This window comes from Mchenga conophoros, linkage group LG14 (genome assembly GCF_057382185.1).
Source record: "Mchenga conophoros isolate Kocher_MC1m ecotype Shallow Benthic linkage group LG14, M_conophoros_male_GT1.1, whole genome shotgun sequence".
Taxonomy (NCBI): Eukaryota; Metazoa; Chordata; class Actinopteri; order Cichliformes; family Cichlidae; genus Mchenga; species Mchenga conophoros.
The window spans coordinates 10,218,348-10,239,013 of record NC_140539.1 but is presented as its reverse complement, the minus strand read 5'-3'; the positions used below and the strand labels follow the sequence as shown (position 1 = coordinate 10,239,013).

The 20,666-nt window shown below is 41.3% G+C and overlaps 3 protein-coding genes across 4 annotated transcripts; all 3 read right to left on the bottom strand.

Moving 5' to 3' along the window:
- Positions 1 to 180: 180 nt before the first annotated feature.
- On the bottom strand, positions 181 to 5,936 carry tagln (transgelin). Of its 2 annotated transcripts, XM_085245143.1 has the most exons (6): positions 5,778 to 5,914; positions 2,732 to 2,775; positions 1,755 to 1,943; positions 1,437 to 1,608; positions 1,079 to 1,181; positions 181 to 994 (listed from the first exon to the last, which is right to left on the bottom strand). In XM_085245143.1, the coding sequence occupies exons 2-6, from the start codon at positions 2,741 to 2,743 to the stop codon at positions 856 to 858; spliced, it is 615 nt and encodes a 204-aa protein (XP_085101269.1). In that variant the 5' UTR covers positions 2,744 to 2,775; positions 5,778 to 5,914; the 3' UTR covers positions 181 to 855. The 2 variants fall into 2 exon arrangements, with proteins under 2 accessions (XP_085101269.1, XP_085101270.1); XM_085245144.1 differs by lacking the exon at positions 2,732 to 2,775 and having other exon boundaries at positions 5,778 to 5,936.
- A 4,537-nt stretch (positions 5,937 to 10,473) lies between these two features.
- Positions 10,474 to 13,455, bottom strand: cbln18 (cerebellin 18). The gene is made up of 7 exons (XM_085244763.1): positions 13,355 to 13,455; positions 11,965 to 12,064; positions 11,665 to 11,844; positions 11,420 to 11,578; positions 11,245 to 11,333; positions 11,065 to 11,145; positions 10,474 to 10,970 (listed from the first exon to the last, which is right to left on the bottom strand). Exons 2-7 carry the CDS (start codon positions 12,062 to 12,064, stop codon positions 10,842 to 10,844), a joined length of 738 nt encoding a protein of 245 aa, XP_085100889.1. The 5' UTR covers positions 13,355 to 13,455; the 3' UTR covers positions 10,474 to 10,841.
- Positions 13,456 to 18,807: 5,352 nt separating this feature from the next.
- LOC146559343 (complement C1q tumor necrosis factor-related protein 3-like) lies at positions 18,808 to 20,142 on the bottom strand. The gene is made up of 4 exons (XM_085244784.1): positions 20,086 to 20,142; positions 19,890 to 19,994; positions 19,670 to 19,810; positions 18,808 to 19,585 (listed from the first exon to the last, which is right to left on the bottom strand). Exons 1-4 carry the CDS (start codon positions 20,117 to 20,119, stop codon positions 19,152 to 19,154), a joined length of 714 nt encoding a protein of 237 aa, XP_085100910.1. The 5' UTR covers positions 20,120 to 20,142; the 3' UTR covers positions 18,808 to 19,151.
- Between the last annotated feature and the right edge of the window lie 524 nt (positions 20,143 to 20,666).

Below are 20,666 nucleotides of genomic sequence, written 5' to 3'. Positions count from 1 at the left end.
CCTACAGATAAAAATGTGATAAGTGTTCCCCGTTGCAATGTATTCTTAATCTGGGTCATATAAACATGCATGCATGCATGTTGGTGCGTGGGTTGTTTGAAATATTAGTAGGAGAGATCCCACCCCATTTTCCAACAAGGGAACCCTTAAAGAGCTGGAAACACAAAGTCAATTCGGAGATGTATTTCAAAGTCATTATTTAATAAGTCAATGTACAAAAATATGAGCGCTGATACAGCAGGCGCAGCGATGTGGGACGTGTACTTGACACGGTAGCAGTAAAAATGAGGAGCATTGGTGCAACATGGTTGTGCTTGTAAATTTGAGAAGAACGCTTTACGGCATGTAAACGAATTCGTATTTCTGTCAGAACCCATCAAAATTCAGGGAGGCAGATGCAACACGAGTTCCTTATCGAAGGAAAGACCGGATCAACTTTTGGTATGTGAAAGGTTTTTGTTTGGTTTAACAAGACACTTTTTGGTCATTTTTCATGGCTACAATTGCAGCTTAAGACTACAAACATTCAGTTGTTACTGGTCCGAAGACAAAGCATAGTTGAACCCTGCATTGATCACCAGTGCGAGCATGTAAATAAGGGCTCTGTGACAGTTATTAAGTTTAAGGAGGACCAAAGGGTGTAAGAGATCGTAAAAAGCACCAGAGGTTTTGGTTAAAAGAGGGGCTAAAGAGGTTTGGGGTACTGATGCAAGTGCTGCTCGCTGCAGACAACAGGTTTAGCTCCATCTCTCTGAAGTTGGAGTTAGGATGGTGGCATGGCTGGACCTGGAGATGGAGTTGGACCAAGCCAGTGGCTCTGCAGTGAGCGCCCTTTCCACTGGCGGCTCAGTGACTTTACAGGATCTGTCGAGGTCTTCCGTAGCTCATGCCCTCCTGACTGGCTCCCTTATTGGAGCCCATCTGTAAGCCAATCACATTTTTGCCAGCCTTCATCTGCTCATCGCTGAAGTCTCGCTTGTTCTCCTGTGCCTTCCTGCAATGCAACATTGAAAATTGTCACAAAAAGGTGCCGGAGTCATTGTGTTAACAGGGCTCCGTTTAATTTTAGAGGACTCACTTGAAGAACCAGTTGGGGTCTCCCTTGTATGTGCCTTCATCCTTGGTAACGGCCAAGCTTCCCAAAGCTGACAGGGTCCTCTGCACCGCTGCCAAGTCCTTACCTGTCCCAACACACCATATTAACAACAGCACCAGTCAAAATATCAAATATCAATCTCTGAAAACTAAAACCAATATGTGGAAACAACTAAAACCTGCTGTTCCTCTAATGACCACCTCCTCTAATGGCAACACTCTGAAAATAACACGTGGTGGCCACATTCATTAACAAAAAAACATCTATGGTTGCACCATACAATCCAAGTGCCTAAACCCTCCACTATTAAACAATCCTGAGAGCATGAAACCTGTCTGACCTTCCCAAAGGTCCACGGTCTGGAACATGTCGGTCTTCGTGACGCCGTATTTCTCGGCAGCGTTGAGAAACTGGGAGATCTGTTCCATCTGCTTGAAGGCCATGGGCGAGCTCTGAATCTTCTTCACAGGCTTCTCGCCGGCAAACAGACTGTTAATGAGCTCGCTCAAGACCTGGAGAGAAAAAAATGAAACCAAAAAGGAGAGTAGAAAAGGGAGGGCAGTTAAAGGGAAGAAGAAAGGAAGGAGAAGCACAAATAAAAGATTTTTATCTTAAAGCAATTTCTATTAGAAAACATCCGGGCAGCTTGTGCACTCACACATCCGTCCTTGAGCCAAGCCTGGAAGCCCTGTTTGCCGGGCTCTGGCTTCCCCACACCAGATCCACACTGACGGCTGATCCACTCCACCAGGATCTGCTCCAGCTCTGGGTCGTACTTGCTGTCGATCTTGTCCTGGACCTGCCGACTCAGGCCGTAGGATGGACCTTTGTTAGCCATGCCGGCACCCTGGGGCAGGCGAGAGAAGTGAAGTGAAGGATGGAAATGAACGAGAAATACATGCCGTCAAAGAAAAAGGGCTAATGTAGTTATGATCCCTTGATGTCACGTAATGATGGGGATTTCAGTCTCTCTGATCTTAGTCTTACCTGTGATCGCTTTTTATCAAATATTGTCACTTCTATCTTTGTCTTGCATATACGTTTATACCTATTCCATTCATAGTTGCTTTTAGCAGCTCACATGTTTGCACTGCAGTATCATTTAGGTTGAGTCTAAAGCATATGCAGAAACATGCATAGTTGTGCAAAGAATTTAAATAAAGCCACATTTACTCGGGAACACGCATACACCTCCTCCTGACTATATGCTGTAATCATGATACACCAGTACAAACATTAACACCATGCATGTCAGAAGCGTGTATAGAAGCGTAAATGCTCAGCATTCAGTACAATTATAAACCTTCCCAGGAGCACCAGCAGTAACAGTGCTGCGTCTCCCAGTGCAAACCATTCAGCCCCGTCAGGATGGACGGTGTGCAGAGGGAGCTCGCTATCAGCCAGCTGATTTTTGCATATGTTCCTCTGTAATGCCAGCACACACACACTCTTTCTTCCTCCCTCTCTCTTTTTTTTTGGGTTTTGCTTTGCACCAACGCACAAACACACATACAGCCAGCACTTGTTTTTTTTTTTTTTCTCCATTTTATGCTTCTGTATTGCCTTTGGGCCAACAGCCAATGAGTGCAAATGAGTGCAAAAACTCATATCAAAGTGCTGTCTGCACCATCCAACCTTTGTTGCCATCTTGATGTCAGGTCACGTCAACTTCCCTGTTCCTGGAGAGGTTTAAAGTCGAAACATTGAAAAGGTTAAACTTCTCCTCTGGCTGGAGTAGCGACTCGTTCTGGCACAGGGTGAGGAATGCTGTTGTTCTGTTTTTACACAATGCACAAGTTTTTCTGATTGGATTCTTTCCACTGTAGCAGAGGCCTGTAGGGGTCACTGACAGAAGATAAAGTTGGGACTTTTTTTCTTAAAACGTTCCTTTCTTTCACATTCCTCTTATTTTCATTTGCTCATTTATTCTTTCTCACTCAATGATTTGTGAGGCATGGAAACCTGTGATGGAAACAACGTGCAAACACAATACTGGCACATTCCCACTTTGGAATATTCAACCTACTTTTAGCTCCATGTTTTTGTTTTTTCAGTTTTAATTTCACCCGTCTCCTACTCGTTGCTGGACATGCAGCTGATGAGTGAGCCAGTGTAGCTGTGTTTATGTAAATTGCAGATTATAGGCTGTACTTTATGGATTTTTACATTACATTTCAATGTAATTACTTATTTAGTTTAGTTTGGTAAAGGGATAAAAGACATGTGGATTTTTTTGGTGTCGTGGATATGATAAATAAAACCATTGTACCATTGTACGAGTACATATCCCCCATGTCTGCGTATTAGAGGCTGAATGCCAAAGAAGTGAATGGCTCCCAGCCCAGAACGTCCAGAGCTCGTTACCTCCAGCCCAGTTTCATATTCTCTGCATACTCTGTGGTGCTTTTCCAGACCACAGGAAACCAAACACACATGCTGGGGAGCACGCTCACTTACTTACAACCACAAGTTCAGATATTATATCTCTTCCACACACACACACACACACACACACACACACACACACACACACACACACACACACACACACCTCTCATTATTCCGCCTGACATTTGCCATTATATAATTATTATTTCAAAGCAATGTGTCTCTGGTATAATTTCAATCTGTCCTTTTTTTTCTCTTTTTAAACACTGGCCCTCCTGAAACACTCTGTGGGCTTTGACCACGAATCCTTCACGCTACACTTTTTTTAAATAGGAAAAGTAATAGACGGCATCTTTACCACACTGTGCACTCAGTGCCTTCTCCCACCACGAAGAGGAGAAAGTGTGCACTGCATAACAACCAAACAAAGCTTATATAATCTTTTTTTTTGGAGGTTAAGTAAATCCATTAAGGCCTAGTCTCTATTTCTGGTATTTATGTGCGTCCAGGGGCCTGATGTTGTGTTTGGGACCCGGCCCAGGTCCAATAAATATCTGCTAAACAAGCTTCTGTGCTGTCTGGCTGCTTCTGCTTAATTCTGCTGCATGGGGAGCTTTTCATTTATAGCGACTTCTAATGCTTTGTACTGTAGAAAGAAAAGGATGGAGATTTTTGTGTAAGAGCAATATGGCAGTATGAACATTTAAAAAAAAAAAAAAAAAAAAAAAAAAAAAAAAAATCACCAAAGATGGCCAAAACCACAGATTTGAAGTAAAGGCGAGCCTCAAATACCTCTTCTCAAAACTCCCAAAGAGCTCTATCCCACAGTCATGACTTCATCACCTCAGTCCATTCATCTCTCCCTCTCCTGTGTTTTCCCCCGTCTGTTTCTGTATCACCATGGCAAATGTGCCTAATGCCAGAACAGGAAACCAGTTTGAGGGCTGTGGCAACTGCGGCAGCCCGAGGGGACGTGGCATCGGACAGCCTCGCCTCCTCTACAGTTAACCAGCTAACCGCCATCTAATGATTTGTATGAATAAGCTGTGGGGTGCTTGTGGAAGCGGCGCACGCTCTATCCTTTTGTTTCTCAGCTTTTTAGAGAGTCAGGATTTGGCGTAAATCTGCTGAACTTTGTCAGCTGAGTCATCTGGCTGAAGGATGCCATCCCAGCTTGGTGATGTGCTGGTTTTATTTTATTTTTCCAGTTTATTCCAGGGGCACAGAAAAGTTTACTCCGACCTGCCACTTTCTGAAAGCCCTTTGCAGTTCTGATCATTCTGACAAACTTTACAACAGTTGTACATGTGAGCTGATGTACTTCTAGTGACTGTGTCATGTGAGCACTGCTGTCCGGCTCACAGCAACTATGCACTCTTACAAAGACGTGATCAGTCCCTGGCTTCTATAAACCTCTGCTGTGTTTATGTACTGCTCCTGGATTGGCAGCACAGATAGTGTTATCTCCTCCTGTTGCTGCTGTTCAGAAACTCAGCTACCCACTAATACTCCTTCCCCTCCTCCTTCCCACTGCTACTGCTGGCTGGCTTTACTGGAATCACTGGGTGTGCTGCCATCTTTGATGATTTGCTCATTATCTTCTCTCCAAACGCTGCTCCACATCAGGCAGCAGCTTCATAATGTATTCATAAAGACAGATGGAAACTTTGGACAGCTCTGTATCCTCATTATATAAGTGGCTGTAACTGTCTGCTCTGTAACTCATTACGCCTCAGAAGCTCATGTATGGCAGTGGATCATTTGCTTGTACAAATAAAACTATGCAGATGTGGAGATATATGAAATGCTGTCTGGCTTTTATGTCCTTTCAGTTTAAGGGAAAATATATATATCAGCCCTCAAATAAGATATGCACCGCATTACAGTTAAACGGTGAGTTTATTTGCACAAAGTTTTAAGGTATGTATATAAAACGGTACAACCAGGCTTCCCGTACAGCAGTTTTTAATCAGAGAATGAAGATTATAAGCAGCTGTACTCAATCACGTGCAGATATTTGCAAACTTTTATTCAGTCAAATGCGCAAAAATCTTTAGTAAACCCGATAGTCTCTGCATACGTCGTAAACCATTGGTGCATATGGATGTTTGAGCTCCCATCTGCTCCTGGATTTTTCATGCAAACAGCCCCTTTGACCTCCGAAGGATGAAATTAGTCATATTCTGTATGTATTCCTTTTGATATGAATTTAACACCCCGCATCTGACCATCATCAACCAGACAACCATCACTTCCAGGAGTTTTACAAGGGAAAAAAGACAAGCATACTCACTGTGTGAAGCAATAGGTGAGTTCTCCGCTGGTGAAGGCGTGAGTGTGGATGCTTGACTGAGTGTTTGTATATGCTTGGCAAGGGACCTCCCTCTCAAAAATGCCGGCTTAAAAGGAGCAGATGAGGCCAGATGACTTCACTCCTCTACTGAGAGAGTGAGAGAGGGCGGAGGAAGGAGGGAGCAACGAAAGCCAAGAATGAGGGCGAGTGAGAGGGAAAAAAAGGAAACTTCATCCTTAAAAGGGCATGGCCTTTCAGCAGCTCCCTCTCCCTCTGCCTGTTGCGTCTCTTCCTCTCACGTCTAGTCAGAACGCCCAGCCTTATTTGGGTACGGCTGTTCCACGCAGAGAGGAGAGAGACGGCAGCATTGGTTTGGTCGGCGAGAATTCCCCAAATAGTTTCGCCGCATTGCTCTTCGTTCAAAGTGGCATCAAGAAAAAAAAAAGTGACAGCAAGATGGCGGAGGGAGAGGCTGGAGGGAAGCGGGGAGGAAGGGTGATGGGATGGAGGTGGAAAGAAAAGAGAGGAAGTGACAATTGGTTGTGGGGGAAATAACTAAAGTATTGTTCTATACTACTGTAGGGACTGAGCAGTGTCAAAAGTGACTATTTCCACATTTGTGTACACTGAGGAGGGAAGGAGGAGAGGAGAGATAAACAGGATGGGAGTAAGAGAAAGTCATCAAACTTTGAGACAGAAAGCTCCATGTAAGTCCAGGGTGCGTGCATGGATCCCACCGCAAACATTCATGACATTTCCATCACCTCCTTTCCAGTACAAGCACATTTCAGCACGATGCTCCTGTGTGCATATGAGAATTCAAACGTATAGTTACAAACTCTCTGTGAAGCTGGACAGATCACGGAGCGAGAAGCTAGTTCAGACCACTCCTACATAAAACAAAGCATCTATTCATACTGACAATGACAAAGTTACACTCTTAAACTACATTTAATAAACTCTGCCAGCTGTCATACATTATGTTTTGTCCACATACCTGATAGAAGTAATGAATCGCTTTGCGTCGCAATCACTTTGTCGTGTCACAAAACATCTGTCTTATGATCATTGGTTTCCATCTTTAGCACTCTAATATTCAAGTTACATGACATTGATCTTCTCCTTTAATCCTGCTTCCATAAGCTGTAAAAATAAAAGGAGAGCCAGATGTTTCTGTGTGCTTCATCGAGTGTTTTATTGGGTGACTATGAGATATGAGGTATGTTAGTCTTTGATAGATGAAGACGTAAAATGGCAAAATAAAAACGAATCAAACACAGAAAAGAAATGCACAACAACGTCTCATATGTGCTTCTTTGCACGTGTCAACAGTGTAGGAATAAATCTTCCACACATGGCTGTGCGGTTGGTACTGGTGGTTTTTGTGCTTCGTGCTCAGTGTTGCAGAGTAATCACATTACAGTTACTAAGCTAGCAGTCATATTATTAAGGCTTGATAGAAATCTAAAAAATGTGCAGGAAAACAGCTAAAATCGCAAACAGTTTCCAGGCCAGAAACAACTGCTGACAACAGGACAGCTACTGCTAGCATGCATCTGCAAATACAGCATGCTAACACATAGCTAGCAGCTTGTGGTTTTCGCCTTTGCTCACACTCGAGCACAAAAATCTTTCTCTTAAAAAAGAGTGCTATGTAAGCGTAAGCATCACCCTTTGAAAATGTACCAACTCATGTGTATTTTTTTACATATCTAGTAATATGTTTGTATAAATGACTTTTCATTGAGTAATACTCCCTGTACCAAACCCCAGCCCCAGTAGTACTTGGCGCCATCCCAGTAGGTAGTGCCCAGTTCCTTAAAAGGACGACTTGAAGCTGATTCCAAAAGTGAGTCAGTTCCCATACACCCCAAAGTAAGACGCTAAGCTGCAGCAGAAATAAATACTTGTGCTAAATTTTGCATCCTAACCCTTCAGGGTGTGGATTTTTTCTTTATATGTTACCTGTTTAAATAGAGTTTTAAAGTTGTGTGTTATCAGACTTGAACATGCTTTAAATGATGGGGTCCCGACTTAGCCTCTTGCTGTCTGCAGGGAGTCAACTCAGCGTGACTGGTATCGCCAACGTGTTTGTAGTGATAATCAGAGACAGGCTGATGGGGGGAGGTTTGGGTTGTTTTGCATATTTTGTTTTTCTTTCTAAGAACTATAAGTGAGATCATATATCATTTATACAATTTCCTCCAACCTCCAATTTGCAGTAAGTTGGGATCTTCTCTCACTTTAACGACTAAAAATAAAGTGCTCTGCTACCGCAAAGAGTACAGTTCTGTACATTAGTGAATGAAATACTCAGATGCAATTGAATGCAGACTTTCAGCCTTATTTTAGCAGGTTGAACAAAAAGTTTACATAAAAATGCTAGAGGAAAATGCTTTTTTAACACGATCCCTTCATTTCAAGGGATCTAAAATAATTGGACAAATGAAATAACCGAAGATAAAATGTTCAATACTGTTGTTATGCTTCTTCGAAAACCCTTTGCTGGCAATGACAGCCTAAAGTCTTGAACTCATTGACATCACCAGATGCTGGGTTTCCTCCTTTTTAATGCTTGCCAGGCCTTTACTGCAGAGGCTTTCAGTTGCTGTTTGTTTGTGAGCCTTGCTGATGATGATCTTGATTTCATCTGTCCAGTGAATGTTTCCCAGAACTGTGCTGGCTTTTTTAGATGTCTTTTAGCAAACTCCAATCTAGCCTTTGTATTCTTGAGGCTTATGAGTGTCTTGCACCTTGCAGTGAACCCTCTGTATTTACTTTCAAGCTGTCTTCTCTTTATGGTAGACTTGGTTATCTATATGCCTACCTCCTGGAGAGTGTTGTTCACTTGGTTGCATGTTGTTAAGGGGTTTCTCATCACCAAGGAAATGACTCTGTGATCATCCACCAATCACAAAACTGTAGACTTTGCCACTCCTTTTTTCAGTTTTCACAGCTCAAGGATTAAGGATAGCTTGTTTCACCTGCATCGAGAGCTCCTTTGAACAGCAAAATCTTCCAAATGCAAGCACCACACCTCAAATCAACTCCAGGCCTTTTATCTACCTAATTGAAAGCTTTAACTTTGCCTTTGTTGGCATCTTTAAAATATCTTTTTAAAAATCTGTCAGTTTCATTAAGTTTGTTGTTATCGGCATTTTTGTTGTGGTCCCCGTCGTTTTACTTTGATAAACTTTGTGTATTCACTCACAGTGAAAACCTTCCACAGTAAAGACAGATTCAGGGGAGCATTTTAATCCAGTATCACATAGCTTGTACTGTTGTGGTGCGAGAAATTCCAGTATTTTATTTGAGTGTCTCTAATTAGCACTTTTCTAAACAAGCTAGCTAGCATTAGTGATCCATCCTCTTGTGTTAGTGTGTTCATCGCAAGGTCTAAAAACCAGTAACAACACCCACTTCAGAGTCTGCAAACAATTTAGATAAAATGTGTGTCATTAGGAGCAGCTGCTTGTTCAGTCTGGCTTAAATATTCACCATTATCAGGAATTTAATATGCCATGAGTGAGCCTGTTATCTCTGTTTCTGTGGTCAGAAATGAACTTTGACCTTAGTTTGATAATAGAATGAAACTGTTCTCATTCCCAACGCATAACATACCGATGATTTGTCACGTCCTGAGGCATCACATAGGAACGTGAAAGGTAACCTTCTGCATCCATATGGATTGTGGATGGAGTCCAATAGAATGATGCTCCTGGCAGTAACACACATTCCAGCCTTGACCCTAACCATAACCTTATCCCTAACCTCAATCGTATTAGATTGTGTTTTCCAAAGCGATTCATGATGAGAAAGTAAAATAAATGTACATGTGTAGATTCATTCCAAATAGTTCTCATGTTTCTGAACGAGTAACATACCAACGATTTGTCACATAGTGTCAGTATGTTATGCTTTGGGATGAGAATGTGTTGATAGAATAACGGATCTGCATCCTGATGCAAACAGGCAACACTTAACATGTTGTGTGTCTTGCATTGAGTACAAAACTGAAGAAAACAAGAGGCTAGCTGTTCGTGTTTTACCAGTCTTTGTGCTAAGTTAAACTCCTCTGAGAAGTAGCTACATATTAAACAATTAATCATATATTCACAAGTTTACAGCTTTTCACAGCAATAAAAACCTCTCTCATGGTTATTGGTATTATTAGATGAACAATTAAGTAACATAAAAGTTCCAGTTGTAAGCCTTTGATTTACTACAGCAGCATTTCTTTCATGTGTAGGATAAGAAATGCTCTTTTTGCACCTTTTTTCTCATATTCAGATATCTCTTGAACTAAATGTATAGTTTGGAGGACTTCCCTTTTCTAAGCTCAAACTGGGCTGTATGTGGTCCATGATGTAAAATGAGTTTGACATCCCAGCTTTAAAGTAACAACATGGACCCACCAGCCTGTGCTTCTGGCTTCTACACAGAAGCTTCCTATTGGAATGACTGGTATGTCCAATTTCTCACAGCATGTGCGTGCATGTGTGTGTAATCTGCTCCTACATCATGTGTTTGTTTAACTGAAGGTGGGTCGTGGCCAGATGCCATCAGCAGTAGCAGCAGCATTGTTATGATCCACTGTCATCCTTCCTAATTTTTTAGAAAAACCTCTCACTGCTTTTTCCATTCATGGATGTTGCCTATGTGAGTGTGTACGAGTTCTGAAATTAAACACACGCCATCACTGTCAACTAAGCTTTTATTATGTCATAACCCAAAAATTTCACACTTTATCTTTATACAGACAGACTTTGTATAATTTATTGACACAGATTTAGATCTTAATCATGGAAATAACTTTGAAGAAGTGATTTTCTTGTTTTTCTTCTAACTATGCACAAACTGTGTTTCTTGGCATATTATGTGATAGCAACAAACATCTTTGTAGTTTTTTGTTTAAATCTAATGCAGGGGCTCTTAAACAATGGGACCTGCCCCACAATAAATCACAAACCTATATCTGGTGGGTGAACACTAGTATTTTGATTTCAATCCATTTAAGGTCCTGGAATGAGAAAGATGAAGTGACCTGGCTCTCCAGGTGGTGTATTAGGCAGCAATGTAGGGGTACAGGATGTAACCAGTGAAGACATTGTACTGAAGATTTGTACAGAGTTTCCTCCCAGACGTCAGGTCAAGGTAGACCTGATCGCCCCTCTGCATTTCCAGTGCAACGACCTGAAAAACAGATGGTAAATTGTGTTTCTCACTGTTTCTCTCAAAAATGACACAGTCTCACATTTAGTAACTGTATTTGTAGCAACCAATTTACCTGCGTGGCGCTGTCCTCCGTATCCTCTCGATTATTCTCCCACACACTGGCTCCGCGCTTCCCATTCTTCATAAGCTGGACCTGCACAGAAAAGTAAGGTACAACTCATTTTGTTGTTGCTATACAGCGAGACCAGTCAAATGTTATCTGATATCAGAAATTTCAATCTGCTTTGTTTACTTTATGGTAGAGGCGCCCATTCTCTCCCACAGATGAGTAGGTTGTGAAAGAAAAGACGTAAACACCAGGAAAGGGGGCAGTGAAGATACCTGAAGAGACAGAGAGTGCAGAGTTAGTGAGTTAAACTCATAGGAGTCATAGGAGTTTAAGCCTTCTTTTTCTGTGTGTGTCTTACCCAAGGACGGGTTATATCCATTGCCACTGTTGAGAAGAACAGAGTTGAAGGGAACTGGAATATTAATATTGAATGGACCAAAGCAACGTTCTGTTGATCCAGGAACCATAAGGGCAATATTTGGGTCCATTGTGGCCTTGAAGGCAACCTTGATTTTATCTGACAGCGAGAAGGGAGAATTAATACTGAACAACAGAGGTCAATGGCCTCAAAACACTTTGAATTTAATAAACAAGGGTGTTCACCTGTGAGTGACTGTACTCTGCCTTTCAGTGTGCTGATGTCATGCCACAAAAAGGTCATCCTTTCTAAGATATCCTCTTCTAATTGGAGCATGTCCCTTGCTGCACAGCAGCAGCCGCGCTGTTGATTGAAAGTGCAATTGCAGTCCGATGTTTCACAAGTCAGAGCTCCCTTCCAGTTAACTGGAAAAAACAGAGGAACACCAAGAAGGGCAAACAGATATGGCTTCAGCCGTCAAACTAAAGTTACTAAACTTAATGTTATATAAGAGTTTGTCAACAAAATAAGGCCGGATAACATACGTGCTGCCTGTTTCAGCATTAAGATGGTGTCGGACTGGGCCTGCACTGGATTACAGAGAAACAGTGACCCCAACAGGAACAAAACTGGTAATACACCCATCTGAAAAAAACAAAAAGCAGAATCCAGTATTTTATCAGACTAGAGAGGCCAAGTACTCCTTTCTTATAGATAGTAAGCTAAACACTGCTGAGCTAATGCAAGCATTTTCAGGCCTATCAGCACTAATTCTCACACCTTTAACTGAGTAACTGAACTTTTTAACATAACTGCTGGAATTACCTAAAACTAGCTACCTACCTTACCATACAACAACTTAAGTATTGTGTGTAAAGTGAAGAAGCTCATGTTTACTCAGAAAATTCTACTTAGATTTTGCCAACCTTTAGCAGTGTATTTTTGATCTTCATTCTGAGGTGTGTTGTAAGGAGGAGTTAAATGCTTGAAGCCATTCCCACCAAACAACAATGGTAAGGACGAATGTGCTGCGTTACTTAAAAATGCTGGTTTCATCTCTTGCTAATTGAGTGTGTACAACATGGCTATTACTTTTCAGCCACATTTAGTGTGGTTTAGGCTTAGTTTTGACCTGCTCTGAGCTATGTTATCTGCCTAGCCAATTAAGCTAGCTGCTAGCAAGTAAAAATACCAAAACTTATGCTTTCCTCAGAAAAATCCCAATAAGCTAGTATATACCCAGCTTACAGAGCCAGAAACATAACTCTAAGAACATGATATTTATGTCGGCTAGATGTCTACTTGGATTTTTAGCCCTCTGTGTATGGATTCTTATTTCTTAAGAATTTTTTTGTCATCTAGGCTAAGTCCAAGTTTCACATTAATATTTCAAAATTTTGACTTACACAGGCATTACTCAAAATTTTTAGATGTTTCATAAATTTTAATTTCAAGATTGTCTCAAAAAAGTTCCACTTAACTCTGGCTGGCAAATTTTTTCAGTATTAGCTTTAAAATATGACTGACTTTGTAACTCATACCGACTTTTTGGACTGCTTTTTTAACCTAAATTAAAATGGGTAAAACTGAAATGTAGCAGAAAGCAGCGATAATGAATTTGACCTTGATAATATACATCAATCTGGTACCCGTGATACTCTTTATCAAGGCCATAAGTCAGTAGTTGAAAGCTAGAGTGTTAAGTATTTTGGTTATCTTACTGTAATCATCATAACATGTATATTAGTTAATGTCTGCATATAAACAATTTCCTTTTTCAGTCCCACATACAGCAGTATTTTTTTTTTAATTTTATATGTTTCAAATAAAGGTTAATTATATATCATCCCCCTGCGAAAGCAATGTAACGTTCTTCATTTGTATTTGTTTCACATTTCTATAATGTATATTTAAGGACTTAATCATAAAACTTACTGTTTTTCTGGTCCTCTTCTTGTTCTGAAAGACTGGGCCTGTGTCAGGTTCTTGTGAATTTAAGAAAGTTAATGGCGGAGGATGAATTCAGCTTCTTATTGTTACACTTTGGGTGATCCAGCCCATGAGGGTGCGAATGACAGTAGCTCCACCTTTTCACATGAACACACACACAAACACACAAGTAGACATTGGACAGCTAAGCACTAGCTATCCAATCCCTGCCACGGTGACAGCCTCAATTGCCTCTGTAATACAGTCCAGTAGATCATTTTCCTCTAGTTTAAAAGAACAAAAAGTGTTCTCACAGCACCTTTTAGCACTTATTGTGTGGACAGTAATACTCGTTTTTAGGACAGCAGTATCTGGTTGCCATTGTTCAAATGATGCCAGCTGCTCAAAAATGTAGATAGTTGTCAGGTCCCCGAGAATATAATAACACTGAGATAAGAAGACAAATGGAGCTGAGTTTTATCTGATTTAACAAAAACAATATACAGTATTGCTTTCCCACGATTGCTTTCTCTTTAAGTATTGTTGGAAACTCAGATAGTGGTAGTAGCCCAGTTTATCATCGATATGAGATAAAAAAAAAAAGAAAAAAAGTGGGAAACACTTTAACCTGGTTCAGAGAATTGGCCTAATAAAGTCTTTTGTTGTGCAAGAATATGTTAGCTGACTGCACAATCGTCATAAGATATTGCATTCTGTTGAGGCCTATAATATGTGCCTAGATATGTCTATGTGTAGATAAGAAATCACGATTGCCATTATTTGGGAGTAGATTGATAACATAGACACTTCATTTGTTATCTCACTTAGAAACTTTGATCGTTTGAGTATGAAATTTTGCTTTACAGAGGTTAAACTCTGCTCTCCATGTGGTAGAATGGTGAAGTTGTTTCAAGTGAAATACTTGGAAAATAAATGAATGAACTGCACCAAAAACATTTGGTGCAGAAAATCATATTTTTTAACCAACCACCATTATTTATAGAAATATACAAACATAAGTGGTAGTACAGTGTATATAAGGCAAATCTGAGTTTTTACAAAGTATTGAGCTTGAAAATGAATATTTGGTTTGACCACCTACTCAATCGTTCTTATAATTTCTTTAAGCAGTCTTCAGGAAAAGTTCTCCAGACGTCTTGAAGGAAAATTCAAACCTTTAGATCTTGGCTTCTTTTCATTCGGTTCTCTGTCAAGATGATCCCACATTGCTTCAATAATGCTGAGTTCCAGGCCCTGGAGAGATCAATCCACTCTTTGTCTGTTATCCAAGTATTCTTTTACTGCATTGCCAATGTGAGTAGGGTTATTGTGGTGCTGAAGAATTAAGCTGTTGCCAATTAGTTGCTTTCCAGATGGTATTGCATTGTTTAAAAATCTGACTGTACTCTTCTGTACTCATAATTACTTCAATTTTGACAGCATTTCCAGCGCCACTGGCTGATGCAGCCACAAACCATGACAGTGCCTCCACCATGTTTTAGAGAGGCTGTAGGCACACTAGTTTACCTCTTTACTCAGCTCCTTCTTGACAACCAACCTTTTACTGCACAGTCCAATATAAAGCCTTTGTAGACTAATAGATCCTTTGAATAGTAGTAAGATGCAGAGCATGCATGACCAGCTGAGGCCGATGTTGTATTTCCAATTAAAAAAAAGATCCTCTAGGCTATAAATAGACCTTGAACTAAGCATTTTCACCACCACCATCTTAGTGTTCGAAACTTGACATGATGAATAAGCAGTGGATCTGACTGCACTGAGGATATATCCCGGCTACTCTAATTGAACACAATTTATTAAAATAAATAATAGTTTTGATTCACTAGGACTTGAAACTAGCGACTGTGTCTATAAAATCATTTACAGAGAGTTTATTGAAAAAGGGTTCTAGGAGGCATTTTCTTAGACTTCTGTACACCCAAACTTCTATGTAACCAGCTGGCCACTAGTGACTACCTGACAAGATTTTGTATGGTAAATGGCCCAATTGTTAACCCATTGTTAGCTATAAAAATGAATTGCCCCATCATATGGGGAAGCAAATAGATAAATCTGTGTGTGCGCTTAATACAACATCATCCTTAGCATGAAGTTAACAAATAACGTGATTGTACCAAAGTGTATATATTGAAATCATAGTTGGATATTTTTTTACGCATAAAAGTTAAGCATTTAAAATTAAAATATTGGCCCCATTAACAAGGGTTTGCTGTACAGCAGATCCTCATTCACCTCTACTGTTTGTTATTAACCTGAAACCAGGTGTTTTGTTCAAAAAGACGTGGCCCTATTTGATAACAGGGTTTTTCATGTGTTGACAACCACATTTAAAAATGTCCGTACTCCTGGAAAAATGTATTATACACTCAACAAAAATATAAACGCAACACTTTTGTTACTGCTCCCATTCCCCATGGGATGGACGTAGAGACCTAAAATTCATTCCAGATACACAATATAACCATCCCTCCCAAACAGTGGTCACAAATCAGTCCAAATGTGTGGTAGTGGGCACATCTGCTATATTGAGATAATCCATCCCACCTCACAGGTGTGCCACATCAGGATGCTGATCTGACATCATGAGTAGTGCACAGGTGTACCTCAGACTGCCCACAACAAAAGGCCACCCTGGAATGTGCAGTTTTTTGCGCTATTGGGGGTCTGGGGACCCAGAACCGGTCAGTATCTGGTGTGACCACCATTTGCCTCATGCAGTGCAACACATCGTTGCATGGAGTCTATCAGATTGTCAATTGTGGCCTGTGGAATGTTGGTCCACTCCACTTCAATGGCTGTGCGAGGTTGTTGGATATTCGTGGGAACTGGTACACGCTGTCGTATACGCCGGTCAAGCACATCCCGAACATGCTCAATGGGTGACATGTCCGGTGAGCATGCTGGCCATGCAAGAACTGGGACATTCTCAGCTGCCATCTGCCCTGAACAATGTGAACCATGATTCATCCGTGAAGCGCACACCTCTCCAACGTGCCAGACGCCATCGAATGTGAGCATTTGCCCACACAAGTCTGTTACGGTGACGAGCTGGAGTCAGGTCAAGACCCCGATGAGGACGACGGGCATGCAGTTGAGCGTCCCAGAGACGGTTTCTGACAGTTTTTGCAGAAATTGTTTGGTTGTGCAAACCAATTGTTCCAGCAGCTGTCTGGGTGGCTGGTCTCAGACGATCTTGGAGGTGAACCTGCTGGATGTGGAGGTCCTGGGCTGGTGTGGTTACACGAGGTCTGCGGTTGTGAGGCCGGTTGGATGTGCTGCCATATTCTCTGAAACGCCTGTGGAGACGGCTTATGGTTGAGAAATGAACATTCAATGCACGGGCGACAGATCTGGTTGACATTCCTGCTGTCAGCATGCCAATTGCACGCTCCCTCATTGCTTGTGGCATCTGTGGCATTTTGCTGTGAGACAAAACTGTACATTCCAGGGTGGCCTTTTGTTGTGGGCAGTCTGAGGTACACCTGTGCACTACTCATGATGTCAGATCAGCATCCTGATGTGGCACACCTGTGAGGTGGGATGGATTATCTCAATATAGCAGATGTGCCCACTACCACACATTTGGACTGATTTGTGACCACTGTTTGGGAGGGATGGTTATATTGTGTATCTGGAATGGATTTTAGGTCTCTACGTCCATCCCATGGGGAATGGGAGCAGTAACAAAGGTGTTGCATTTATATTTTTGTTGAGTGTATTTGTCTTTTGTTCATCACTTGTGTGTACGGAGTCTCAAATCAGTTGACCTGGTTCATCGCATGGTTTCATGTTCTTCTTATCTGATCTTCTCAATGCCAGGGTATCTCAGGTGTTTTATGTCTGATTTCCTGTCCTCGAGATAATTCATGTAGCACCTGGGGACAAAACTGGCATGCAGTGTTATAACCTCAGATGTGATTTCAAACCAGAGATTGTTTGATACGGGTGTGAAAATGTGCCCGAGTTCATTTCAGTATGACGAAACCCATCCAGAAAAAGACTGCTTTCTTTTGGAGTAAAACAACTAGTAAAAAGGTCCCACTGCTGTTTGTTTGAAAAGTATAATGAAATACTACTAATTCTTTGAACAGTTTTCATTTCTTTTATTTTTCAGATTTAATAATTCAACTTATTGTGACAGAATGTATAAAAACTGCCCAGCAAATTTAACTTCTTAACATCTAGCTAGAGGCAGTTTTAGACTTAAGACGCATTTTGGCCTAATTTTTAGCAAGTTTTAAAAACTCTTTTGATCACGAGTCACGGCTATTCTACTGATGACTTTTCTGCTGATCACGCTATCAAAAACTAATGTGGATATTCAGTCTATTAAATGTCTTTGTGATTCAACTCGGGTATCATCCATCCGTCGTGCTTATCAAGAACCTGGTCGTGGGACCAGCAGCCTAAGCAGAGAAGCCCAAACCTCTCTCTCCCCAGCCACCTCCCTGAGTTCATCCAGGGGAACAAAGAGCCATTTCCAGGCCATTTGACAGATATAATCTATTCAGCATGACTTAGGTTTGCCCCAAGGCCTCTTTCCAGTAGGAAATGCCCAGAGCACTTCACCCAGGAGGCGCTCAAGAAACTGGGAAGTGCTAATTCTCATTCCTGTCGCTTTACACTCTACGCTATGAACCGCTCCGGTGCAACCTATTTCATTTCGACTCAACATGCCCAGCGTCCCTGCTTTTGAAGTTCTGCCTCAGGTCGGTGTTAAAGATCCCACAGACCGGGCCTCTGCCAGATTTTCCAAGTGCACCTTCACTATACGTTTGTATAGTGTCCAGCATCTTTCCCCAACTTACCACCAGTTGATATGGACACCTTTATGGACAAATCACTATTTGCAAAGAAGTCTTATGACAGACCCGCCTTCGGGTCTCACTATTGTTACCGATGTGAGAATTGAAGCCCCCCTTTAAGAATCACCAGATGACTCTAGACCACTTTGGTATACAAACCATGGCCGACTCAGTGACTATAAGGTGCCCAGGTCAGCATGTACTTGTACAATTTAACATGTAAAAACATGGTGAAAGTCCTTCACCCGAACATCGTTCTCTGAACCCCTGAACAGGTGACAGGTATAAGATCAGGTTTAAGGTGGTACCGGATGAAAGATTAGTTGGATGCATCTGACTGATGTTATTGGGTAAATAAAATAAAGTATATTAAAATGGACTGAAATCCACCATATACTAAATGTTAAGACATTCATCTCATTGATACTGTATGTGTCATGTATGTCTGTCACCAGAGTGGTAATATGGTTTAATAAGGCTTCATATTCATGCTCACTGTGAGCAAGATTGTAAATAAAGTTTTTTTTAATTTAATTGATATATGTGTGTTACTAAATATAGTTCAATATAAAGTTGGTCTGTGGAAAACATCAATACCTAAAAAAATAAACAGCATAGTACCATCAGTATTTCAATAGTTTAATTTTCCAAACAATCACACAATTGTTCAGGTAAAACAAACCTTTTGATTACAGTTCATGTAATTTTACAAGGTGCATGGCTGCTGATTGTATATACACATTACAGGCCATTACTGAAACAAGAAAATATATGTTTTTTTCAGAACAAAGATACTCTTATAGTTTCTTGGTTTAAGCTTTCAGATTGTACAAGCTGAATCAAAGCACGATGAATTTAAAACCGGGACTTTCTCAAAAGAATCCCCAAACAATAGACTGATGCAGAAAATTTCACCTAGCAGACTCTAACCTTAAAAGTGGAGCAAAACTTGCAATAAAAACCAACCATCCTCCAACTTATTCAGTAACATAAAGCAGAAAGCCACTGAAGGTGTTGTAGTAGCTTTCATCACAGAGATAGCAGCCACTGCTTAAGGTAACAGTCACCATGTCTCCAACTTTCAGGTGCATGGCCACAACTATGGTGGCGCTATCTTCTTGGTCATTGGTATTAAACTCTTTGGCTCTTGCCATCACTTTATTGTTAACCTGCAGATTGGCACAGGCAGCCAGCATGTTGCCGGGAGACCCTGCGTCACTGAAGATGGTGACTGCGAGACTGTAGACGCCTGAGAAAGGAACGGTGAAGACGCCAGTGTTCATGTTGTAGGCTCCGCCCAAGTTAAGGAAGGCATTTTTGTAGATGACGACCTTGTTCATTTCGCTGAAGGGGCCGTAACACTTAAAATTCTCATCGCTGAATAGAGAGAAAGAGAAGGCAACGCGGCTGGCTGGAAATGCAAAAGGGAGGTGGTGTGTTAGCAGTGCAAAAAAATCTGCTTTTGCTGTTATGTCCTTTATAATTGATCACTTACCTTCAACCACCCTGAGACTTTCTTTTGTCTTTTGGAAGTCCTTCTCCAGCTCAGTCATGCTCTTGTTAAAGTAGGTCTTCAGCCTGTTCACCTCTTGCACCATCAGGCAGCAACCACAGGAGAATTTGTCCGTGCTGCATGCTGAACACAAAGACACATTAACACACTTGCAACAGAGAATATATGAGCACACACTTTTTGTGCAGTCACAGTTCCTCACCACTGCCTGCGTTGGGGTCGGGATCTGGAGCAATCCGGACGGGTCCGTTCCAGGAATATGCGTTTTGAGCAAACGCTGCATTCAGCAGACACAGCAGTACAAGAGCTGTGGAGAAAAATGTGAAAGAGATAAACCAATTAAGAAAGAGAAAGCGCTACTTACTAGATACCTGTTTTGTGTGTAAACGTAGGCTCACCTCTCATGCCGACACTAAATGATGGCAGCTTCATGAATGAATGAAAGGTAAGAGAGACTGATGAGCTCAACAAGAGTCATGGATATATATTTTTCACAGCGCTCCTCCCTTATTGCCTTCCAACTTTGACAACGCCCCTTGTTGGGTTTTTTCCCTGTCCTTTTTACCTGTGCAACTGATAAAGCTGTATCATCATCACTTGATCTCAGCTTTAAAAATCACACAGAAGCAGGTACACACCCTGACTCTAAGGCTTTGTTGTGGATGCCGGTGAGGTGTCATCTATCATCTGGAAAGAGGTGTCAGTGTGTTCTCATTAGCAGACAAGGTGTAAAGTGCTGGTTGATAGTCTAGTGTACTTTTCTATGCACAGTTCTAACCTGCCTTTACAAAAGCACTGTCATTTTACATGCTTGTGCTTTCAGTGTGATAGATAAGTTGACATATTTTTGGTCCAACAGAAATGTGTTAGAAGGGCTCTATACACATGGCAGGTAGGAATGATTTCCTGTGTCATTCAGTGGTGCTTTTTGGTAATCTCAGTCTCTCACTGAACGTGAGAATATATGTATATAGTAGGA